This window comes from Panthera onca, chromosome B4, assembly GCF_046562875.1.
Source record: "Panthera onca isolate mPanOnc1 chromosome B4, mPanOnc1 haplotype 2, whole genome shotgun sequence".
Lineage (NCBI taxonomy): Eukaryota > Metazoa > Chordata > Mammalia > Carnivora > Felidae > Panthera > Panthera onca.
The window spans coordinates 42883230-42908813 of record NC_138345.1 but is presented as its reverse complement, the minus strand read 5'-3'; the positions used below and the strand labels follow the sequence as shown (position 1 = coordinate 42908813).

At 48.0% G+C, this 25584-nt stretch overlaps 1 protein-coding gene across 4 annotated transcripts; it reads right to left on the bottom strand.

Annotated features, from left to right (window-relative positions):
* Positions 1 to 807: 807 nt before the first annotated feature.
* Positions 808 to 24551, bottom strand: PHC1 (polyhomeotic homolog 1). 4 transcript variants are annotated; one of them, XM_060658443.3, is made up of 16 exons: positions 24439 to 24551; positions 21308 to 21465; positions 19758 to 19868; positions 18883 to 18960; positions 18192 to 18341; positions 17434 to 17589; positions 10546 to 10807; positions 10312 to 10464; positions 7670 to 8469; positions 6645 to 6792; positions 6179 to 6390; positions 5486 to 5600; positions 4005 to 4113; positions 3622 to 3772; positions 2941 to 3172; positions 808 to 1811 (listed from the first exon to the last, which is right to left on the bottom strand). In XM_060658443.3, the coding sequence occupies exons 2-16, from the start codon at positions 21419 to 21421 to the stop codon at positions 1657 to 1659; spliced, it is 2946 nt and encodes a 981-aa protein (XP_060514426.3). In that variant the 5' UTR covers positions 21422 to 21465; positions 24439 to 24551; the 3' UTR covers positions 808 to 1656. The 4 variants fall into 4 exon arrangements, with proteins under 4 accessions (XP_060514426.3, XP_060514424.3, XP_060514425.3 ...); XM_060658441.3 differs by having other exon boundaries at positions 10312 to 10807; XM_060658442.3 differs by having other exon boundaries at positions 10312 to 10807; positions 17434 to 17565.
* Positions 24552 to 25584: the final 1033 nt, after the last annotated feature.

The window sequence follows — 25584 nt, the reverse complement described above, 5'->3', positions numbered from 1 at the left end:
GGGAAAGTGAATCAGACCCCGTGTGCTACAGGGGCTCCAGAAAAGGAAGTCTGTTTACCTGTAGTGGGACGTCCTCAGTGGCTTTCTTCTCCCACTTGCAGTAAAAGCTGGTAGAGCTTTTCTTCTAAGATGTTTCCCTCTACTGGTATTTCTAAGTATGTTGCACTTTCTTCGCAGGCATGTCGACCTTCCCCCACCCAACCCTACCCCCCAAAATCTTCTGGAAAGGGAATGAAAGCAGAGGTGGGACATCTAGGGCTCTGCCATCCTGTGCTCTGGGTGTGGAATGCTGCCGCGCTTGTCCCTTCTGGCTCAGGGAAGGACCTTCTTGCCCACAGCAGTTCTGTGGGGGGAGGTTTGGAATCCTCTGATGCTTCCACTTTCTTGTTTAGGCCATGTGCCCACAAGCCTGGCCGATCTTTCTGTGATAGTGAACTTGGGCCAGTGAAGAGTAACATGGCTCCACTGGACACAAGAGGACGGAGTCAACAGGCAGGGGCCTTTTATAGCCTTTAGGGAAGAAAATGAAATTATTTCATCTTTGGACTTTTAAATACTTTTGGAATGATTTTTTTTCTTCTTTCTAAAACAGGGAAAATAATGTTATAAAAACATCTTTTTTGTTATTTGTTTGCATCCCTCCCCCACACCTGGTGTTTTAAAAATGCAAAAAAAAAAAAAACAGGAAACTACATTCTTTTGTAAAAAAACACTTAAAAGATTAAAAAAACAAACAAACAACTTGCCCTAGTCTTTTGTATGAAAGAAGAGGGTAGAGACACTGGAATGGAGTAAGACAACTGAGACCAATTTTTATCCTTTTACTGAGGAGGAAAAAAATATTTAATATTTTTGTTGTATAAGGAATAGCGCCTAAGGCAGGTACTTACACTCCTGACCTCAGCCCCACACACTCCTGTTTGAATAAAGCTATAGGACAGAGCAGAGTTGGAACTGAAAAGAAAGGGAGGGTAGAAGACACACAGACTGAAGGGAGCATGGGGATGCGGAAAGAATGACAGCCACACGCGTGCCCAACACTTTTTAGCCCCTGCAGCGGATCAGAATGACACCGAGTCTCTGCGGGTGCTGGTGACCCTGCCAGGAACGCAGGAGAAAACGTTCAGTACTGAGGGAGCGACGACAAAGACCCCAGGCCACGGCCAGGCGGTCCAGAGGGAAGAGAGGGGCTGCCAGATTTTGCCGCTCGTGTCACGCCAGCTAGAAAAACCCCACCTCGCTCTCCCGCTGCGGAGGCACACCCGCGTTCCACCCACTTCCTTACGGTTCCACACGGTCTATTCCTCCTCCCGGAGAGCTGAGGCCCTGGCTACGTACTCCACTCCAGGATAAGGCGGAGCAGTCCTACTTCTCTAGACTGCCTCTTTTTATAAAGATTGGATCAGGGGAAGTGAGAAAAGCGAGAACCGTAACTTTTAAAAATGAAGGTAGAACCCGGAGAAAATGTCACAGCTGCCGCCATGTAGCACCAGCAACCAATTCTTGCACTTTTCTTCCCTGTCTCGGTAATCCCCTCTCCAGAAGATTTACGTAATTGGAACAGCTCTTTCTTCCCTGTAAAGTCTGCTGCTACCAGGTTATAACCTGGACAGTGGAGAGTGTCTGCCTTCGGCTCGTGTGTGCGAGAGGGCCACCTTAGGTCTCCTTGAGGACATTTATCTTGGCGCAGATCTTGAGGGCAGGGCCCAACTTGATGTTCATGGCACTCATGAGATGTTCCTCTTTAAGTAATAAAAGGGCCTGTCCATCAATCTCCTGGGAACGGAACTCCTCTGCAATCTCTTGGCAGCCTAGAAGGAAATGGGGGGAATACACATGAGAAACCACATGGGGGCACCCGAGGATACGAGGGAGAAACTAAAGATGAAAACGGGCGCCTGGGTGGCTCAGTCGGTTAAGCATCCGACTTGGGCTCAGGTCATGATCTCACGGTCCGTGGGTTCAAGCCCTGCTTCAGGTCCTGTGTCTCCCTCTCCCTCTGCCCCTCCCCTGCCCATGCTCTGTCTCTCTCCAAAATAAATAAACATTAAAAATTTTTTAAGTAAAAATTAAAAAAATAAATATGAAAACAAAAAGCCTCGGGGCCCCTGGCTGGCTGTTGGTTGAGCATCAGACTCGCGATTTCAGCTCAGGTCATGATCTCGCAGTTCGTGAGTTCAAGCCCCCCGTCTGACTCTGCATACACAGCATGGAAACCGCTTAGGAACTTCTCTCTCCCTCGCTGCCTGTCCACCACTTGCACGCTCTCTTTCTCTTTCTCTCCCAAAAATGAACATTTAAAAAAGCCCAGATAAAAGAAGAATGACAAAGTTGTCCAATCATAGAAATAACTTCATTCAAATAGCTTGAGCAAGGAGGAAAAGGAAGGAGCAAGATCGACCTGTTTTCTTTCATAATAGCAAAAAACAAAGTTCAGAGCCTTTGTGGCAGTTTTGCTTAAGGACCCATAATTCACACAAATGGCAAAACGGGTACAGTGATTTTGTTTTCTGGAGAAAACCATCCTTTTTCCAGAGTAGCTTATAAACAATCCTGCCTTGAAGAGTGTGGAGTTAACAATGGCCCCTTATTTCCTAGTCCCTTTAGTGGGAAAAAGTCTTCTATCCGTGACAGGTATCACAGTCACACACAAAAAATATACTTTATCCAAAAATTATCGGTAAGAAACATGAAGGTGAAAATCAAACACTGCAAGACTGCTGACACAGTTGAGGACAATCAACCCAGAAGGAAATTAAGAAACCAGGCTGTGGACAAGTAACTTGGGCAATGATCAAGAGTAGAGCCTTCATCATACCGTACTTCAGTCCCTACTGCTTAAGAGTCAGTCACGTTCCCTGTCACGAAGGCCCACACTGGGTGACCTAAGGAAACTAAACCTATATGGGATCCGGGTTCTGCCAGATAGATCCTCAGTACCTTGTAGAGAAGCGATGAACTCATACACCTCTTCTACGCTCCAACGGCTCGGATTGCTGGACAGGAACACAGGGTTGATGCCATGTAATTCTGGCGTCGGTGGTACCGTATTGGGGGTCCCCAGGTCACGTTCTCCATGCCCAGTTCTCACAGATAAAGGCCCAGGAGATGTCGGAGAGAGTGCTTCATCGTAACTGGAATTATCCGAACCCCTGCTAGAGTCCTCTTGACCCTAAGGAGAGAATCCCAAAGCAGTGAGATCATGAATACGGGGCGTGAGGTGTCCCCCTGCCCCATTTGGGGTTTGAGCCAATAATTGGGCAGAGAGGAAAACCTAGCATCACCGCGAGTGAAAAAACAGCACTTGGTTTGCAAATGCCCAGTCACTAGCCCACTCTCAAGTCGCTTTCAAGTATATGCTATCACTTCCTCGATTCTCCCTTCTTCCAACAATTTGGGTTTCCCCAAATGTAATGTCGAGATTAATGGATACATGAACCAGTCATCAGGTGAAAGGAGACCAGAGGTCAGGATCTCTTGGAATTTCAAGTGATGCAATCAATGCAAAAATGAGTTCTGGTCTCCTGCTGTCTTTCACCTGGGCAAAGGAATCGCCCGGTAGGGGAGGACCAAGGAAAAAGGACCACTTGAAAGGGAGCCGGCTCTGCACCGGCAGCTCACCCGGTGGCGCTTGCCCTGGATCTTGGCGCGGGCGATGTCAGAGGAGCTACGGCGGGGTCCACGCCGACGAACACGAGCATAGTTGGCTTCTTGGAACTCTTTCATTTTTTTCCTCTTCAGCCGGAACTGGTGACTACAGCTCACGTTATACCTACAGGTCAGGGCACGCGCCGGACGTCAAAGGTGCTACAAAGACTACCCTGCTACCTTTCGCTAAACGTGAATCGGTGTCTTAAGAACCGACTCGGGGACGAACGGGCCAGCAGACAGGCAAGGAGACTCATTGAACGATCAGCTGTGAGATGATCCCAGGGAAGGAAGGGGGGGCGCCCTGTTAGACGGAGGAACGGGTGCAGAAGGTGAGGAAGGGGTGCCCGTGGTACCTCTTAGCGCAAGTCATGGAGCAGAACCTCTTGGAGCCGCGAAACTGCTCTGCGGGAGCATACTTCCCACAGTACTCACACTTCAGGAGATTCGCCTTCTTATCCAGCTCTGGAAAACAAGGCCTCGCTGGAGAGCGGTCACCGGTTCCGCTGCCGCTCAGACCGTCGTGCGGCCCACAGTTGACTAATCACTCTCAGGGTTTGCCCCCACGGAGCTACACAACCTAAGTCAGAATCCCTACAAACTGAAGTTCAGAATCCAAAACCATAAAGGTATGTCCCTCAGGAACGTCCCTGGGCTTCGGACTTAAGGCAGACTGTTTCCGTTTTCGATGACTAGCTTTGGCCTTTTTTTCCTTGTAATGTTTTTTTTAACGTTTCTTTATTTATTTTGAGAAAGAGAGTGCGCTTAAGAGTGGGGGAGAAGCAGAGAGAGAGAGGAGAGGGAGAATCCCACGCGAGCTCCACGCCACCGGCGCAGAGCCCGATTCGGGGCTCGAACTCAGGAACCATGTGATCAAGACCTGAGCCTAAACCAAGAGTCGGACGCTTAACCAACTGAGCCACCCAGGTGCCCCGAAGACAAACTTTATCCTAATACATACTCTCAGATTTCAGATAAGACTGCATTAGCGAGCAGGACAGAGGAACTAATTACTAACTACAAAGATACAAGATCCCTCTCCCAACAACAGTTTACAAAAGCCGTGGGGGAAATGTAAACAGAGTCCTTAATGTACTTAATGTATAAAATCTAGACTAAGGAGAACTAGAGGTGCCTGGGTGACTCAGTTGGTTAAGCGTCCAACTTCAGCTCAGGTCACGACCTCACGGTTCCAGAGTTCAAGCCCAGCATCGGGCTCCCTGCTATCAGTGCAGAGCCTGCTTCAGATCCTCTCTCTCCCTCTCTCTCGCTCTCTCTGCCCTTCCCCCACTCCACGCTCACGCTCTCTATGTCTCTCAAAAGTAAACAAAAATTTTTTTTACAAAAAGTATCCTATTTTATTTTTTTTAATGTTTTTATTATTTATTTCTGAGAGACAGAGAGCAAGAGACAGACAGAGAGAGAGAGAGAGAGAGAGAGAGAGAGAGAGAGAACAAGCCGGGATGGGGCAGAGAGAGAGGGAAACACAGAATCTGAAGCAGCTCCAGGCTCTGAGCTGTCGGCACAGAGCCCCACACGGGGCTTGAGCTCACAAACCATAAGCTCATTACCTGAGCCAAAGTCGGAGAAGTCTCCTCTTTGAGATCTTTTGAAAAATATATCCTTACAGTAAATAATTCAAGAGGTTAGCTGGAAAAAACTACCCTAATCCTCTGGAACTCCTCTTGTATGATTCTACACATCTGGTATTTAATATAGTTGCTGTGTGTGAATGGACTTCACATAATTCCCACCTTAAATAATTACTATTTTACACTGAGTCAAACACATCTCCGTGAGCTTCCTTCTCCAGATGGGTCTCTAAATTAATACTCACCAGCCGATGGGCTGTCCCCTCCCAAGGGGCCACCTGACTGATTCTCATTCAGCCCCGTCGGGAGGCCGGTCTGCAGCGGCTTCTCAGACTCTTTCAGTAACTGAGAACAACCCACCTGTGCCAGACAAAGTTTACAGGGAAGTCAGCCCGACTCCCTTCTGCTTCTCGATAGCTTTCCCCAGCGTTTCTCAGCCGTCTCTGCCTGGTTTTCTGAGTTAACCCAACCCTGGTGCAAGGAAACCTGTTCAAGAGGACAATCAGGAGTGCCTAACTGGCTCTTCTCCCATAAGCCCCTGGGAGACAGGTTTCTACCTCGGCTGTCCTCTGCATTCCAAAGTCGCAGAACACCGGCATCCTGGTCCTGGTTCTGCAAGGGCTGGCAACCTAGAAAAAGTCCCTTAACTTCTCCACCACACGTCTCTTCGTTCTCATACAACCCAGTTTGCGGAGCTAAACATGAACAGCTTTTTCCTTTTCTTCTCCTCTCCCAACATTGTCATTTTTTCTGGTCTACACATAATCTTCCCACTTCCCTTCCTTCTTTTCCTTCACAACTCACTACGCGCACAACACAACTGGACCATTCTCTAGTAATTAAACAGTTCTGAGACCGTTGATTTTAGCGGACTTTGGAAAGACAGTAATCAGACCACGTCTCCACTTGAAAGTCCCACCTTATGGCCCTGCCCTCACCGGGAAAGGCTCTGCTCCTTCCTGGATAACGAAGCCTTCAATGATGTGGGTGAGAATCTGGGGCTTCACGATGGCCTGTGGGGGTTTTGAGTCACCCATCTGTCTGGACACCATGGCTAGTGTAGGAGGGGGTGCTGACGGGGCAGGAGCCAAGGCTACTAGTTCACTGCTTGGAGTATTAGCATTCACACCGGTCACTGGTTCAGCTTTCTCTGGAAAACAAACACAGACAGACTAAGGAGCAGACCGGGGATGACATAACTGGCCCATCTGTTCGCCAAGCCAGTGTGATCTTCCACAATGATACACGTTCACCTCTGAGCATTCACCCTGGTGTCCCTGTTTTTGGATCCACTCATTCATCCAAGTTCAGGCCCGTATTCCCGTATTCTCCTGAACCAGATTTATCTTTCGGCCCACTCCGAACATTTCTCTAATCTCTGCACTGCACAAGTCAGCTACTCACCTCCAAGACTGCTCTTCTCCTCCAGGGCCTTTGGGCTCTCTGCTGCTGGAGATGCCTTGGCAGGAAGCATTGAACCCAATGTGGAGACATCGTCTCTCTCCTCCTCAGATTCTGCCTTCCGTTTGACAGCCAATGTCTGGGGTTTGCTCTATCAAGTGAAGAACAGGAAAGAAATCAAGATATATGAGTGAAGGAGCATAAAGAACCTCAATTACTCCCATAATACCAGCGAAAATTTTCTCATTTCCAGATTCCCCAATTGGTAATAACTTAGTAGAGATCCAAAAACCCAGAATGAATTCAATAGCAAACTCAGGAGTATGAAGTACAGACTATTACATACATTAATGTCTCTCTCTTACAAAAGGAACGAATAAATACCAGTACCTTAACCTTCTATTAATGTCTCCCTTACAAAAGAAGCAAATACCAGTATCTTTTTCAGTTTTAGGGTTTGTAACAAATAAGGGTCACCGATGAAACAAGACGATGATTAACAGAGCAACTGATGCAGTAACTTATTCACACACGCGTGCTCACTCACTCACACGTATGAATTATGGATTTGTTATGGACTGAATGTTTGTGGTCTCCTCCTTCCCAGTTCATAAGTCCTAACCCCAGTGTGGCTGTATTGGGAGATGGGGCTTCCAATGAAGAAGTTAAGGTTAAATGATAAATATCAGTATCTTAACTTTTCCAACTTTTTTTTTTTTTTAAGAGAGAGAGAGAGAGAGAGAGAGAGAGAGAGAGAGTGCGAGAGTGCGAGTGGGGTTGGGGGGCAGAGCGAGGGAGGGAGAGGGTCCCAAGCAGGCTCCATGCTCAGTGCAGAGCCCGTCACGGGGCTCGATCCCACAACCCGAGGATTGTGACCCGAGCCGAAACAAGAGTCGGATGCTCAACTCACTGAGCCACCCAGGCTCCCTTCTTCTCTTCATTCCCCTCCTAAGTTAAGCTCTGTTTCCACTGAGCCCCAGGCCCACTGGAAGGTGACCGTGCCCTCAAAACCATCAGATGGCACTCACCGGCAGGTGCACGGACTGCATGTAGAAGGCGGCAGGTACCTGGGCTACGACAGGTGAGGAGGTGGTAGCCCCACCCTTTACCACGTGTGCCGTCCCCTGCACAGGAGCAAGGGTCATCCCGGAGGCCAAGGCCGGAGGGCACTCTTGCAGCGCGCCAGGAGCCTGCGACGAAGGTGGCGAGGAGGCCAAGTGGGCCTGACCAGGCTGCGCTGTGCTGGGCATCCCCCGGGAAGTAGGTACGGCGGCCGCCAGCTGTGCCAACCCCAGAGCCTGCGCCTGGGCTGTCCCCGGCTGCCGGGTGCCCACGACTTGCACGGGGATATGGGGTGGTGGTTGCTGGGTGGCTGCCATCTTCGCAGCCCCTAACTGAGGAGGCTTGATAGGTGCTCCCGGCGGCTTGGACTGGATGGGGATGGGCGGCTTGGGGGTCGGGTCGGGCGGGAGGGACAAGGGTGAAGACTGAAGCATGGGCTGAACCACCAGGGTCTGGGCTTGCTGCTGGGACTGGGAAGGCGGGACCTGCTGAGTAGGCGGGACCGGCGGTGGCTGAGGGGCAGTGAGAGTCGTGGCCGGCGGCGGGGGTGGCGGCGGCGGCGGGGGCGGCGGCGGCTGCTGCTGTTGCTGCTGCTGCTGGGCCAACTGGAGGTGCGTGGCGGTGTGAAGGAGCTGGGACTGGCGGTGCTGGAACTGCTGCTGGTGGTGGATGGCAATCTGCTGCTGGATCACCACCTGTTTCTGCTGGAGGTGGATCTGCTGCTGCTGCTGGATCAGGGAGTGGGGCTGGATCTGCGTGTAGGTGGCTGCAGGAACCGCCCGAACGGGACGGAGGGGAGGAGCAGAAAATCACCCTCGTTACCGACGAAGAGTAAAACCACCCTTCCAAAGCGCGCTTGCTCTTGGTATTGCGCGGCGACTGCAAATCTAACCTGCGGCGGACCCGAGACAGCGCTTCGGTCACGCTCTTTCGTCTGAGGCAGACATTACCACCTCTGTCTAGGATGAAGGACCTCAAGGAAGGAACTCGAGAGCCCTCGGTAAGTTCTTGTATCCATCTAACTTTTATTCCCTTTGCTATGCTAAATCCTGCTAGTGGGACTCAGCAAAGGAGAATGGCTGACCCATCTTCTGTGCGACTGGACTGGACTCCTCAAGGGTTGAGTCCCCGCTTTCTTCACTTTTTTTACATCCCTAGAGCCCAGCCCAGTGCCCGGCACATGAGAAAGACGTAATAGTCGCTGAAAGAACGGAGGTCCTCAGAGGTAAAGATTACCAACATTTTCCGGTGAATGCCTCGGTTTTCCAGACTCATCAGTTTAGGTCACCACCTGTGGGGGTCTTTAAGAGTCGCAGCTATAATCTCTGACTTTACCCAGTTTCCTCCCCTGCAAGTGGAGCTGACAATCCCACCCCCCCACCCCCATATTCTCCCAGATTGTCCAGAGAGCGTATGTGAGACAAAAGCCCTTTAGAAATAGAAGCGCTATGGTACGTAAATACCTAGATATTAGTAATACAGCCGATAATTAACTCCTGACTTTTTGTAAGTAAATCATCCCAACACAGCAACAACCAAAGTGCTAGAAACAAGGCAGGCAAACATAAACCTTACCAAGTAAGGTGCACACATCTAACTCTATCTAACCACAGTCTAAAAGCAAGTACAGGGGCACCCAGGTGGCTCAGTTAAGCGTCCGACCCTTGATACCGGCTCAGATCGTGATCTCACTGTCATGAGATCGAACCCCATGTCGGGCAGAGCCTGCTTGGGAGTCTCTCTCCGCCCCTCCCCCACTCACATGCCCCTGCGGGCGCATTATCTCAAATATCTTTTAAAAAGTGAAAAAAAAAAAAAAACTTAAAAAATAAAAGAAGTATAAACCATTTGGGGTTACTATTATTTATTCTTTTTTTACCCTTATCATTGATACAGATGATCACAAGGTGACTATATTAAACTGTGCTCTGCTTGCTAGTCCGAAGTGCTCCGCTCTACCCTGGCTGGTCCAACTAATCATCATTAAACAGTGAGAGGAGAAGTCATCCCTTAAGCTAAATCCTAAGCTCCACGAGGACAAGGCCTCTGTTTTTCAAAGATGCATCCCTGAAGCACCTGGGTGGCTCAGTCGGTTAAGCGTCCAACTCTTGATTTCGGTTTCAGGTCGTGATCTCACGGTTCATAAATGAGCCCTAAGTCGGGCTCTGCGCTGCCAGCGCGGAGCCTGCTTGGGATCCTCTTTCTCCCCCTCTCTCTGCCCCTCCCCTGCTAGCACTCTCGCTCTCTCTCTCAAAATAAATAAACTTAAAAAAAAAAAAGACACATCCCTAACACCTCCTACAACACAGGAGGCAATTCAGTAAGAACGGGGGAAATGAATGGGTAGGGTGGGTAAACTCAGGGCCTAAGAAGGGAAGGAAGCAATTGTTTGTAAACTGATTGCTGCCTGGTGGAAAACAGGGCGCGATCTAGCTCTATTACCAGTCCCCCTCTCTCCCTGGACGAATATGATCGAGGCTGATGCGATTTTCTTTCCTTCCACTACTCCAGGACCAAGAGAAGCAGGAAAAAAGGCAAAGAAACGTACTCTGAAGATTTCAAACAAGTTCTGAGAGAATGATGCCGTTACGAGAGGGGACAAGCTTACCTGAGCTAATGAGGGTCTGGCTGGGAGCAGGTGTAGCTGTCCGTGTCAGGTTCATGCCCACGTTCTGCTGACCAGCCCCATCTGCTTCTGCCTTCTTGGCCGCTGCACTTTCTGCTTCCGTCTGGCTTCCCTGACTCACAGTCACTGTCTGGGCTGCAGGCAAGGGCTGCACCACTCCTGTGCCCTTCCTGGGACAGCTCCCACCACCACCCATTCCTGAGGAAGGCAACTGACCCAAGCCCCCAGGTGCCTGGCCACCTCCACCTGGACCCATGGACCCTGGGATGCTACTTCCGCTGCCTCCACCAGCTTGACTGAGGTTCAGGGACTGGCCTGAAGCCCCAGAGGATGCCTGAGCCACAGCTAGGGCCTGGCTAGAGGCCTGGGAGAGGCTAGACACAGGGGAGGCTCCAGGAGGAACGGCCTTCTGAGTAGAGCCTTGCATTTGGGGTCCTTGGGCCGAGGCCTGTTGGTTCCTCACTGCCAAATTCTGCACCTGAAAGGTAAGAAGAAAGAGATATACTGAAAAGGGGGGGACAGGAGGGACTAAGGTCAAGATTTCTATGATGATTCAGTAGCAGTGAGGATAGCCACCGATATTCCCCAACCCCCCTCAAAACTCGTACCCCCCACCTTGTCAATTACATACACGAAAGTCCTTCCAGTCACTCAGGGAGGGACTCAAATCACATTTGATTTTCAGTTTCCTTCATCCACTATCAAACCCATCAGCAAGTTCACTCATTTATTCCTTCAAAATGTCTCAGATTTTCCCTTTGCTCTCCATTCATTCCTTCAACATCTACCAAATACCTACTATGCTTCAGGTACTACGTTGGATACTGGAAACGCAGGGACGAAAGACACACAATCCCTCCTCTTAATGAGTACTTTCCACCAGAAAAGACCAGAAAATCACCAATAGCCATAGGATACTATGCAGAGATATGCACAAACTGCCATGGGAACACAGAGAAGGAAGACTGAGTCAGACCAGGGAGATCAGGGAAGACTTCCTAAAAGTCTTTTGTTTGACCTGAGACTCGACAGGTAAGAGTGAAGGCGGAGGTTTGAAGATATAGGTAACAACATTTGGAAAACCATCAAGCCAAGAAAGAGCACAGCATTTCTGGAAATTATAAATATTTCGTTATGTGCGGGGGAAGTTAGAAGGAGTGACAAGAAATGAAGCTAGGAAGGTAGGCTCAGGCTGGCAAGGTAGAAAGGTACCAGATTATGAAGGGCTTGGTATATTAAAATTAGGAGAGTCTGAACTTCGGTTCGCAAAGTTGATCTGTCTCCTCCACTGTTCCATTTCTAGCACCTAGCACAGTGCCTGACATAGTAAGTACTCCAAAATATGAAGAGAGGAATGATGAGCACCTAACAGATTACAGGAAGCCACTGAAGAATATTAAGCAGAATACACAGACACAAATCTACAGTTGAAACCATTCTTTTAAATGGTGCCGACATAAGGCACCTGGGTGGCTCATTCGGTTGAGCGTCCGACTTCGGCTCAGGTCACAATCTCGCGGTTCATGGGGTAGAGCCCCGCGTCGGGCTCTGGGCGGACAGCTCAGAGCCTGGAGCCTGCTTCGGATTCTGCATCTCCCTCTCTCTCTGCCCCTCCCCCACTTGTATTCTGTCTCTCTGTCTCTCAAAAATGAATAAACGTAAAAACAAAATTTAAAAATAAAAAAATAAAATAAATGGTGCTGATAGAAGTGTAAGTCAGCACAAACACTTTGGAAAAGTTTGGCATCATATCCTGTAGTTGAACATTCTTCAACTCCTGAAACCAGTATTACACTATATGTTAAAACTAACCAGAATTTAAGTAAAAATTGGGAAGAAAATAAATAAATAAAAAATAAAGTTGAACATTCACACAGCCCCTAATCCAGGAATTCCGCAGGAGAAACTCTTGCTGATGTCTAAGAATGTTCACAGCAGCATTCTTCGCAGGTAACAAAAGCCTGGACACAACCCAAGTGACCGTTATCAGAAGAGAAGATGAATGAACTGTCGTATATGCACACAATGGAATACTACATAGAAATCAATATTAATAAAACACAACAGCATGCAACAGTATGGACGGATCTGGACAAGTATTCCCCCAAAATTATATACAACCCAAAGACTTTCTAAATTTAATTACAAAGTAAATATATACATATGATATATATATATCTCAAATATATATGTATATTATATATCTGATGTATATATATTATATATATAAAAATATATATATTATATATATATAAATATATATATTATATATATAAAAATATATATATTATATATATATATATATATATTATATATATAAAAATATATATATATTATATATATATCAGTTATGGTATCTGGAATTTGCTTCTAAATAATCCACAGGTGGAGGGAAGGGGCCTGGCTAGAATGGCCATGTGTTGACAAATGTTGCAGCTGGTTGGTAGGTACATAGGGCTCCATGTTTTTTACTATTCCCGAAGTGTGAAATTTTCCATAATAACAAGTACTTCTGAGAAATGTAAGCACAATAAAACTATTAAAAAAAGGGACACAGGGAAGGATGGACCTAGGAATAAGAATGATTGTGACCATGGATAGGGACAGGCAGTGGGTGGAACTGGGGATTGCTTATTACATCATGAAAACATACTGAGAAAATACATAAAAGTGGACCATGAATGGACCATTGCTGACAGGATATCATGAACCAAGGATTGTGATTTATCAAATCTGATACACCAGAAGGACAATTTAAAATAATGTTAGTAACAACACATATTTTCTTATTTAAAAAACTTATTCTGGGGCACCTGGGTGGCTCAGTAGGTTAAACGACTGACTCTTGATCTCAGCTCAGGTCATGATCTCACAGTTCATGAGTTCAAGCCCCGCACCGGGCTCTGTGCTGATGGCACGGAGCCTGCTTGGGATTCTGTCTCTCCTATCTGCCCCTCACCTGTTTGTGCAAAATAAATAAATCTCAAAATAAATAAACTTAAAAAAAAAAAAAACTCATTCTGGGGCCACCTGGGTGGTTCAGTCGGTTAAGCATCCTACTCTTTGATTTCAGCTCAGGTCATGATCTCAGCGTCATGAGATAGAGTCCCGCGTCAAGCTCCATGCTGTGCAAGGAGTCTGCTTAAGATCCTCTCTCCCTCTCTCCCTCTGCCCCTCCCCCACGCACATGCATGCGCTCTCTCTCTCAAAAAAAAACCTTATTCTGATAGTAATACGGAAGATGCTTAGAGGTAGATAAGGCTGAAGTCAAGAGACCAATTAGAAAATTAGTACAGTAATTCAGGTAAAAAATAATAAGAACCTGAGTTCAGGCAAGCAGTAAAGAAGTGATAGATTTTAAGAGATTTAGAAGAATCATCAGGATTGGGCACTGGGGCACTTAATATGATCTGGCAATTCTACAGTTTTTTTCTAACCAGCTTTCCATAACGGTTGCTTAAAACCGTCCTAGTCTGGGGCGCCTGGGTGGCGCAGTTGGTTAAGCGGCTGACTTCAGCTCAGGTCATGATCTCGCGGTCCGGGAGTTCGAGCCCCACGTCAGGCTCTGTGCTGACAGCTCAGAGCCTGGAGCCTGCTTCGGATTCTGTGTCTCCCTCTCTCTCTCTGCTCCTCCCCTGCTTGTGCTCTGTCTCTCTCTGTCTCTCAAAAATAAATAAATGTTGGAAAAAAAAAAAATCAAAAATAAATAAATAAATATTAAATAAATAAAACTGTCCTAGTCTCCCTATACACCTCAGAACCACTTGCTCGTCCCCCTCTTCCTCATCACCCCTGCAGAGACAATAAAACCATTACGAGCACCCTCCATGAGCTCCATCACCAAACCTATACGTCCCCCTCATAAACACCCACCACTTCCTTTTTCCCTGCTCTCCCTTCCTCCCTCCTATCAAATCCCACAGTCAGGGCCCCACCCCTCATCCTTCTCAAGGAGATTAGTCTATCAATTCCTTCCAGTCTCTTCAACCTTTCCACTAACGGTTGCCTCCCGTCACAACCGAACCCCACTGTCCCAACCCCAGCTTCATCTTCCTTTCCTGTTATTGCCAACCCGGTAGTAACTGTTCACATGCGCTGTGCCTGTTCTCACTATCCAGCCATCCCTCAAGTCATACTACTTTGACTTCCACCCCCCACCAACTCCACTGAAATGGTTCTCGATCCCTATTAGTGATTCTATCTTTCTTGCCCTCTCTACTGCATTTGACAGAGGACTTCTCACCACTTCTTCCAACATTGTGCTCCCGTCTTAATGACACTACACAATCCAAATTTTCTTATTTCTCTGCCACTCTCTCCTATTCCCCTTTGCCAGTCCATCACCCACTACTCGACCGTGACCTGCTCCATTTTCTAAGGCACTGTCCTAACCCTTAGGGCTCCATCTTTGAACGCTTTTCTCTTGTCAACCCATACCTTTCCCCAAGCAATCCCAAATGTTCTATGTGCCTACTACTCCTGAACGTTTATCTCCAACTCACAGACCTCCCCTCCAAGCTCCAGCACCAGATATACAAAACTGCTGACCTCCTCGTGACCCAGTGACTCACAAACACATCCGAAGTCGGCATATCCAAAAGGGTGAACTTCACCCTCAATCCCCTTCTCCAACATTCTTCATCCCCTAAGTAGCCCGAGCAGCCACCTCACTGCAGTGTCAGACCTCATCTCTGGCATTCCCTCGACTCCCCCATCCACGGAATCAGTTTTCCGTTTTCAAAGACCTTCCAAGTTTTTCTCCAATCTGTTCGTTTCTGTCCCTCTCCCTTGTTACTGCCCAATCCAAGCACCACCTTTCCCCCCGACTGTTCTAACGCTGTCGTTCTCCTTACATTCACACCGACACCACTTCCGTCTATTCACCAGTGAGGAGCCAACGTAATCTCGAAACACACAAATGAACAAACCTCAAATCGCTCCACGTCACTTCCAAATTTCAAATCCTTCCACAGCGTCCTCTCGCCCTTCGCAGAAAGCCAAAAACCCCAAACGCTGTCCCCACCATCTTTTTTAATTCCTCCCATGTATAAAGCTCCTTCCCTCCTCTTTGGATTTAAAGGGTCTTTGGACATGAGGTGTCCCATGTCTTCACCACTCTCCTTCCAGGTAGACACCTCCCTCAAGGGTGGCTTTCTTGCTTTCCACCCCAATCCCAAGGCTAAATTAGGTCTCTTCCTGTGTTTGCGGAGCACTCCGTGCTTTTCTCATGAATCAATTATTTATTAAACCATCCAGGTGATTCTTTGTTTATAATGTCTGGTGCTTCAGTGATTTGCGATCCCTAACAGTCCAATGTTCATGATCTTCTTGGGCATACAAGGCAGGGGATATCTGATACATAGTAATGACAGCCAACAGTCTCAACACTCACCGCATCCAGGCACTGCTCGAGCACTTACACCGACAACTCATTTAAACCCTCAACACAACCTGAGGTAGGTATTTAACAACAGCTATTTTATGGAAGAAGAAACTGGCAAAAATGTATTAGGTCATTTGCCTGGGTCACACAGTAAGTCATGGACTTGCATTCTGACCCAAATATCAGTTCACGTCTTCAACCACTACTCTGTCCCCCCACATACTGACACTCAAATATCTGATGAATAAATAGACGGATAAATGAAAAAACTGGATACGAAGTCACAACCTCAGCCTCGGACCCCCCTGCTGTTACCATAGTCTAAAACAAAGGTCTTACCCTAGTGACTGAATGACTCCCAAGAATCTCTTCCTAGGTTCCTTTTTTTTTTTTAATTTTTTTTTTTTAATGTTTACTTATTTTTGAGACAGAGAAAGACAGACCATGAATGGGGGAGGGGCAGAGAGAGAGGGAGACACAGAACCCAAAGCAGGCTCCAGGCTCCACGCTGTCAGCACAGAGCCCAACATGGGGCTCAAACTCACGGACCGTAAGATCCTGACCTGAGCCGAAATCACACGCTTAACCGACTGAGCCACCCAGGCGCCCCTCTTCCTAGGTTCCTTAATTTCTCTTTCTTCTCCAGGTACATGTTCCTAGAAAATTCTTTCCAAAATACTGTCCTTATCCTATTAATCTGCTGTTCAACAGCCAGCCATGACCCCTGCTACCTATGAAGGTACTTTTCAGACTTCTCCCTGCCATTGACCTTTTCTGCCATCAGGTCTGTTGTCTCCACTTTATCCACTCATCCCCAACTCAGGCACATATAGGAGTTATGCCTTTACACACCCTGTTCTCTCTCAGTTTTCTTCTTGCTCTGAATCAAATCCTATCCATCCTTTAAGAATCTACTCAGGTATCCCCAGAGTCCCCGAGAAGGAATGCGGCCAACTCTTCTCTAAACTCATGTGTCCCTCCAAGTTAGTACCATCTACTTCGCACTTCTTTGTTCTCTAAGATCTTTGAAGACTTGACTTGTATTGCTTTCCAATCTTCCAAAGTCTCTAGTATATTTCTGAGCACATCAGTAGAAAGAGCTCAAGCTCACTATTTACTTGCTGACAAACTAAGAGAAAGAAAAAAGTGATTGTGAGATCCCAGTGGGTATTCCATCCATAAGAAGCAAAAGCTTCATGCTCGAAATAAATATACGTATTTTGGGGATAAGGCACGGGGAGCAAGGGTGAGGAAGACTTTACTGGGCACACAGCGAGTAGAAACACACTGCCGAAAGTGGGCAGCTACCGTAACTCATGAAGAGAAGGAATCAAACGTTCTTTCAGCAACTCAGCCAGGCTGGCTTCACATCTAGCTAACTGCAGGATTCCCTTATCTTGAAGAGAATACTGCAAAGAAAGAGAATTAAGACTTCCTGAATAAAACTGAGCCACAGAGGGCTAAAAGAATGTAAGGAAATCTACCCTGGGATGAGAACAGGCTTCCCAGATCCACAGGGCTGTTTTCAGTCAAATCTACTTCCCTTCCTAACTCGAGTAACTCATCGGCTATAAGGGATTCAAGTTCTATAGAAACTAAGAAAAGGGGAGGAGAAAAGAATCCTGAGAAGTAGTAATGGGGTAGCAGGGCAGGCCCTGGTCTGTGGTCGTTCCCTTCATCCTCCCCAGTGCCCATCCCCAGGTCAAGTGGTTGCCACTGACCTGATCTGCATCTGCATGGACTCCCGGAGACTGAGCCGATGGCACCTCCTGCTGGACTGCAGCCACCGCCCCGTTAGGCATCAGGATGAGCTGGGAGGCTAGAGGCACATTCCGGCCCAGGGTCCGGTTTACCTGCAATAGGTTTCCCAGCTGTGGCTGGCAAGGAGAGGAGGAAGAGGAAGAGCAAAGGAAAGAGAACAAGAGGGAAAGAAGAAAGACAGAAGAAACGGAAGGGAAGGACCACAAGACAAAATAAACAGAAGATACGAAACTGCTAAGCCCTGCCCCTTTCCACACCAACCCAGGAGACCCTTATTCTCCATATGCGATGAGTCATCCAGAAGGAAACCTAGAATGTACATAAAACTACAGATTGATATCAAAGAGTCAAACATCAAAGACGTTGAGACAATGAGGATTTCAGAACAAGTATTTATGTATATAGTAGGTAGACAGGCTAAGAGATAACACTTAGTTTGTGTACTTGAGCCACAGGTTTAACGACTGGACTACACGTGACGCTCCTTGAGTCAAATGTTAAGGCGAACATCTAACTTAGGATCTCGATGTAATCTGCAGGCTACCCGTGGATACTGAGCATCAATTCTACACATAAGTAAGGCCTAGGAGGCAGATCAGTGTGTCTTAACATATCGGGGTAACCGTAATTAAGTAAAATAGCTTTCACTCAAGTCTTTGTTTGCCAGGGCCACTCACAGTTATGCCCCGGAACGATGGTGGTCGTGTTGGTGGCTTACCCGTAGATACATCTGGGCCTGAGACTGGTTGAGAGGTGGGGAGGTGGTGTTCCCCAGTAGCACAGATTGGGTCAAAGTGGTAGCACTGGGAGAGCTCACACTCTGCGATCGGCTGATGAGCTGGGCGGCCGACGTGGTGGCCAGATTGATCTGCGTGGTACAGAGAGGAACCAGGCTAAGGCTTTGGGAGGGGGTCAAAGGAAACATACACCATGGACGCAATTCAGAGTGACACAGTCAAGAGCAGAATATCTCATTTTCAGAACGGAGGGGGGGGGGGGGGCGGGAATGAATAACACTTTCCCATCCATAACCGTCATCCCAGCTACTGTAGGGTATTACCAAAGTAAAGAAGCCAGTCCCTACCCACTGGCATTAACGGCTGGGAGGGGAAAGGAACAAAAATGGAGCAGACTTCACATCTCAGGAAAGGGTCCAGAGATCAGTCCCTTCCCTTTGTTATCTCCTCTTCTCCCCCCGGGGATTTTCTTCCTCCTCTCTTAGACCTCCTCGTTAAGGGTCCTATATAGATTCAAGTCAGTTATTTCCCTTTTACTGACATTCTCTACGTCAGAGCGATGAATACTATTAATGGCTCAATAAGCACTCCCCACTGGCTGCCCAAAGCTGTTTACCCCAGAGACAAAGACCCAGGACAGGGTGCCACTTGGTGGGAGGAGGCAGTACTCACTGAGGCCTGGGTGGTGGTAGTCTGCTGCTGTGTAGTGCTGTTTGGGGAGCTGGCCTGCCGACTGGCAGCGATCGTGGCCTGTTAGAGGGGAAAGGAAACAAGAAAGAGCAGAGACAACGAAGGAGAAGACTCGGAATCTTCTAAGTGCCAGCGCAAAATGGAATCGAGACTTCGGGTAAGAACCCAGAGACTACCACAGAGCAAGGAAGAGTATATTCGCTATCCCAATAACGCTGGCATTACCACAACCGCTAGCCTAATAACTCCCACGTAACTCCCCCGGAGGGGGGGGGGGGGGGGAGATCCAGTAATCTGTCCTCCTCCTCCTCCTCCTCCCACTTTCTCTTAGGCGGAAGAACCTGTGATCAGATCGTATCAAGAGTCACTCTCAGGTCTGGTCCGCGGCTGTCCCACACAAATATAATGCGAGCCACATATATAATTTTCTAGGACGCATGCTTTTCGAAAAGCGAAAAGATACAAAATAAGCTTTGATTTTACTTAAGCCGCTATCTCTCATTTCAACGTATAACCAAGAGAAACAAACCACTCAGACAGTTTACTTTTTTTTTTTCCACTCGAAGACCTTGCGATCCATAATGTTACCATTTGGACTAGTCCTGTTGTCAAGGGCTCACTAGCTACACACGGCTGGTGGCCGCCATACGGGACAGCGCAGTTCGAGAACACAGCCATTCTATCTCCCAGCTCCTACTGCAACCCCAGAGACTGAGATCCCTTCGTCCTCCTCCTGGAGGGCAGGAGGCAGAAAAGACACTGTTGCCACCCGGACTTAGTGGAGGAGGCGGTACGCCCCTATCCACCTGGAGCACCTACCCCCTCCCTCTTGGGCCAGCCGGCTGCTGACCTCTCACCTGCTGGACGGCGGCCAGGCTATGCAGCTGGGCATTGCTGAGCTGCTGCTGGAGCATGAACTGGTGGAAATACTGAGCCGCGTTGGGCTGACGCTGCAGGGCCTGCAGAGCCTAAGAGGAAAAAGAGAGGATCAACCCAACCCACTCAGAAAAGAATCCCTTGTTACTCCTATTCTATGCAAATGACTGCGATCCTCGGAAAGGGAGGTTTAAGGAGGAGAGAAACAAAAGAAGAGGGGGAGTGTGGCGAAATCAACAACCTTCGGAGTTGCCCCTTTTTACAGGAGAACTAGGAAGTTCACACAGTCTTCAAAAAATAGAGAAACAATTAATTCTGTCATGCTCTAGTCTTGTAGGTAAAGACAAGCAAAGCAGTGTAACTCACATGAACTCTTAATTCCCAGAATGGAATGTGGAGAAGCATGCGATGTAGTAAGGAAAAGAGCGAGGGCTGGACAAGTTGAAAACAATTAATGAAAAGAAAAGAAGAGGCATCAGGCTGGCTCAGTACGTATAGAGCATGCAACTCTTGGTCTCAGGGTTGCGAGTTCAAGCCCCAGATTGGGGCGTGGAGCTTATTGAAACAAATAAATAAACAAAGGGGCACCTGGGTGGCTCAGTGGGCTGAACATCTGACTCTTGGTTTCGGCTCAGGTCACGATCTCACGGTTCGTGAGATGCAGCCCCGCGTCGGGCTCTGCACGGGCAGCGCAGAGCCTGCTTGGGATTCCCTCCCTCCCTCTCTCTCTCTCTCTCTCTGCCCCTCCCCAGTTCTCTCCCACCCTCTCTCTCTCAAAATAAATAAATAAACTTAAATAAATAAATAGATAAATAAATAAATAAATAAATAAATAAAACAAAAATAAGAAGAAAAACTAAAGAGAACAAAAAAAAATAAGAGACCATACGCTAGGGATACAATAACGGTGAGAGAGCCCCAAGCAGTTGAAAATGATGAAAAAGAGAGCAAACGGGGGCTTGTGAAAGATTCTATTAGTACAATTTTCCAACAGCTGGCATTATAAGGATGTTACTGGTAATGCAGTTTTAGTATTGACTTTGGGATATTACCGTATTCTTATTCTTTAATAATTAGAACTATTCTTATGATGTGCATAGTTATTCTAGCAACCAAGCTCTTTTACGTAAAATGCCCCGTTCCCAGGCAGATTTTTTTTTAATGTGGAATTCTACTATTTATCAAAAAATAAAACTCTGAGTCTCAAACTTCCATTACTCAGGGTGATTGACAAGAAAGACCAAATATTAAAAACCTGACAGTCCACAAAGAGAAGTGGGTAGTCAGAATCTAGCTACATGAACTGAGTGATATACAAATCCATGGTTTAAAGACTGAATTTCATTCTCTGGTTGCTTGGTCAAACTGTTATAAACCCCTAAGATTCTCAGGGCTGGAAGGGGCATTAGTTGTCACCTAATCCAACTGCCCCGGTTTGCTGAAAAGGAGCTAAGAGCAATTCTCCCCCCAGCACCCGTGCCTACCCCAAGCCCAGACTCACAGATCACAGCCCCTCCGAGTTGAGCCTCACCTGCACTGCTTGCCGTTCATACAGCGACATCTGAGCTATCTGGGGCCGAGAGCTGCCCCCAGAGCTGGAGCTCCCATTGGTGGAGTTAGAGTTCTGCTCGCTCTCCGTCTCCATGATACTGGCCCAGGGTCCCCAAAGCCGGCGCTCTAACTCAAGACCTAGAGGAAAGTAGCGAAGGATTAAAATTTACACCGGATCTCACGCTATTATTTCTTGTTATTATTCAAGCTATCGAAGACTCTTCCTCTTCTTTCCAGTAGCCATGATTCCTTGGGTTTTTGAGAATTCCCAAATCTACAACATACACAACCATATGTTCCCCATACCATCGTTTGAAGCTACACGATGTCTCAAAAGAAACCTTTACATAGTCCCTTGGGACTGTCACTAACTAGCAAATGGCTAGAATTCAAGACTCCTAAGGCTAAGGCTACCTTACATTCCCGCAAGCCACTTAACAGTTATCTCCTTTTTGCCTGGATCCTCAACGTCATTATCAGCATCATCTTAACAATGGTCACCAGGCACTGAGAAGCCGCCAGGTGCCTCCTCTCACTGACTAGCTCTTCATCTCCATTATTTTTCACAGAGCTTTAAGGTAAACAGGATTATCCCCATATTATCACTGCAGAAAGGAGGTTTTCTGAGGTTAAAGTTGTGCTAGGAAGTATCAGGTCTTTTACATGAACACATGCTACCTCCTCAAACAAAAAAATCTGTGCTTAAGGCAGTGTCATTGGGTTTGATATTTATTGTCCTCATTTTATGGAGGAGGGGCTTGAGATACAGATATGTTAAATGCATCATGGAAGGTCAGAAAACTGGAAGGCAGAGGGGCCCTTGGCTGGCTCACTCAGAAGACCATGCAGACTCTTGAGTCATGAGTCAAGCCATGAGTTCGGAGCTTAAGGATGGGTGCAGAGATTACTTAAATAAATAAAACTTGAAACAAACAAACAAACCAGCAGGTAGAACTGGGCTACAGCCCAAATAGCTTCCTGGTTCCGGCTCAGGCTACTATTAATCACACACTGGGCATGTCACTTTCCCTGCTTATACCTCAGTTTCCCCATTTGTAGAAAAATCTTCACAGTTGAATGTACTGTATCATTTTCACAAATGGACTCCCACGTATGAAACAGATTAAATACACAGCAATGAAAATCTTCAAAAAAGTAAGATTCAACTTTTTGGTGCACTTAATTAAGCAGTCAGAATTTACGCTGCGGGGGGCGGGGTGAGGGGGGAGGTCTACGATAAAATTTGCAAACAGACATGAAAACAGTGCTAAGAACCAAGCAACGAGACAGGAGATGAGAAATAAGAAATAGGCCTCTAAACAGCACTAAATGACCATATGGCTTTTTTTGGTTCATTCTTATTTTTTTTCTCTCTCTCTCTTTTGTTAAGCCTGGACACTATATTCTCTACCTCTGAGGCACGGGGCCACTAGAAACGTTAGGTCAGCAAAGCACTATTTGGTTTAGGAATGTAAACATCAAACCAGAATTTCTGCTAAGGCCTGTCAACAGTTTTATTAAAATGGACTGATCATAATGATTACATCCAAAACAAAACAAGGGAGACAAAATCAAACCGTTTGGCCCCGGAAACAGAGTTAGGGAGATTTCTCAGTATTCCATTCAGGGCATCATCTGATCGCATCATCATCCCCCAAGTACTCTACCCATCTCTGTAGGTGTGGCAAATGTCACTGCAAACATGGATATAACCCACGAAGTACACAGGGGAAATCCTATCAGCCTCAACTCAACTCCGGTTACCTTCTCCCACATCTTTCGCCAAAATATCAAAGCACTCAACAGATACAGACCCATGAATCCTCATTATCAGCATGTGAAGAAAAAAAAAGTGGGTAAGGATTAGAGGCAGCATGGCAGAGTTGTATATAGAGATCAATGATGGACTTAGTTCACTGGACTCAGAGACAGGAGTCCCCTTTACTAGCTGGAGGATACATTAATTCCTACATTCATAGGGGGAAGTGCTAATAAACTGCAGGATCCTAAAATGGAAGTCGGAGTAATTTTTTTTCAGAGTGTGAGAGGAAAATAGAGATGGAAAGGGACCAGCTTAGGGAATAAAATCAGGAGAAACTGACATCAAGAGTAGGATTCCTGGATCTCAGCCACGTAAATCTGTTCATCTGTGATCAATGTTGGGACTGCAAAATTAAGTAGAGAAAATGAAAACAACCAAAAGTTTGGGAGGCACAGTGAATTTACATTTTCAGAATCATGCCAGAAGAGAAAGAGCAAGAAGCTGATCCACGGAGGTCCCCACAATAGCTCAACTGTGGTCACCCTGAACCGTAGTAGTTGGGTGTGTATGGACTGGATTGGGTTGGGTTGGGTTGGTTTAGGACGGACCTCTGGCGGGGAGCTAGAAAAGGATAGTGAAGTGGACCGGATCCTGGGCCCATTGAGCCAAGAGTTGGAGGGAATAAATTTCCCTAAACATAAAACTCCGTCTTGTATAAAGTACCGGGCATAGGAAGGGCGGCAGGAGAAGGGGGTGGTTGGGAGTAAGGCTGTGCCAAAGAAATGGAAGTGATCTGAAGAACAGGGATAATAAGTAAGCGCCCACGGGTGCTCGCTGTATACAGAACCCTGATGAAAATGAGGTTCCAAAGAGGAATCAAAGACACCGAGGGAAGGGGGCAGATAGAGCGGTGCCAGGCGTGAACTGACCCAAGTGAGCTGGGAGATGTGCTTACTGATAGCAGGGAGCCAAGCAGGAGAAGGACAGACAGAAGTCAAGGAACTGGGAGACCGAGGCACCAAGCGGACCATCCAAAGCAGGGAGATTACTAGACAGCAGGCTTGGATGGGAGAACCAAAGTCAGAGAAGGAAAAAATGAATGAGAAAATGAGCAGTCAGAAGCAACTAGGGTGACGGACACACGGCGTGAAGCGCAGCGCAATGAATAGCAAGAAGACTTGGACAGACAGAGCCGAAGGACCGCAGAGCTCAGCGCTAGAGGTAGGCAGGGAAAGAAACTGGGGGAGGTACCTGGGGCGTTACACAGACGGAGGTGGCTGAAGAAACATCCCCGCGCAGCCAAGCCCCCAGAGGTCCTGCCCCTCCCCAGCCCGCGGCCGCCCGGTTACCTTCGCGCCCGGCTCCGCACCGAAGTGCTCCCGGGGGGCGTCCACCTCATGTGCCGGGGTCCCCAGTCGCCGGGCCGGGCGGGGGGCTCGCTCGGCCTCCGCGGCGGGCTCCCCTCGCCTCCTCCCCTTCCTGGAGGGGCGGGGGCGCCGAGGGCGGGGTGGGAGGTGCCCGGCGCGGCCGCGGCTCCCCGCCCCTCCCGCCGCTCCGGGTGCGGGCCCGGCCGCGGCTCTGCCAGGCCTCCGGGGCTCGCTCCGGGCCTGTCACTTCCTGCCGGGCCGAGAGGGTGGGGGCTGCAGGCCGGGGGCTGCGGGCCGGGCTGGAGGAGGGGGCTGGCGGGGAGGTGCTTCCGGGGCAGCCGGACCCCTCCCCCGTCCCTCCCCTCCCCTCGGCGCCCTCCTCCCACCCCTCCTCCCTCCCGCGCGTCCCTCGTTTCCTGCCGGCGCCCGTTGCCATGACGACGCCGCTCCCGGGCCTCTGCGCTCTAGGCCCCGGGGTTGTTGTTTCCCCGCCCCCCCCAACCCCCCCTCGCTCTCTCTTTCTCCTCTTTTTTTCCCTTCTTTCTCTCCGAGTTCTGCGCGCCGGTTGGAGGGACGAAACTGAGAAAGTGCTGGCCTCTAGTGGGGAACTCACTCTCACCGACTAGGAGAAGGAGATGGGAGAAGGGAGGGAAGTGACGTGCAAAGGGGGGAAAAAAGGAGGTATTTTCTGGAGCTTCTGGGAATAAGGGATAGAAAGAAAGGATCAAAGGGGCGAACAGGCAAAGAGGGAGAAAGCGAGGCAACCACCCGAGAGAAACGACAGACTGGGGAAGGAAATAGAGCCGAGGAGAGGAGAGAACAGGAAAGAAAAAGATTGAGGCACTGGAGAGAGAATGTTGATTGTTAAATCCTCACCTCAACTCCGAGAAGGCGGGAAAGAATGCTGCCCAGAAACTGAACCCATTAGGAGTTGACATTCATTTAAAAGCGGCAACCCAATAAGCCTTGCTTTGAACAACACATTTAAGTCTGTCATTTCAGGGATTTTTTGCGCGCGTGAGTTCTTGGGTGCAAGTGTGTATGCAAAAGAACGACAAAAATCAGGGATGAGGCATAAAGAGAGGGTATAGAGTAGAACAATGGGGCTGTATTTGGGGATGCTAAACA

Excerpts from the sequence above, each read along its gene's own strand:
- PHC1 (XM_060658441.3), bottom strand. The coding sequence starts at position 21,421 with ATGGAGACGGAGAGCGAGCAGAACTCTAACTCCACCAATGGGAGCTCC. Across the intron at positions 5,601-6,178 it reads AAGGAGCAGAGCCTTTCCCG|GTGGGTTGTTCTCAGTTACT; the intron begins GTGAGGGCAGGG and ends TGTCTGGCACAG. Across the intron at positions 1,812-2,940 it reads GTTCATCGCTTCTCTACAAG|GCTGCCAAGAGATTGCAGAG; the intron begins GTACTGAGGATC and ends ATTTCCTTCTAG.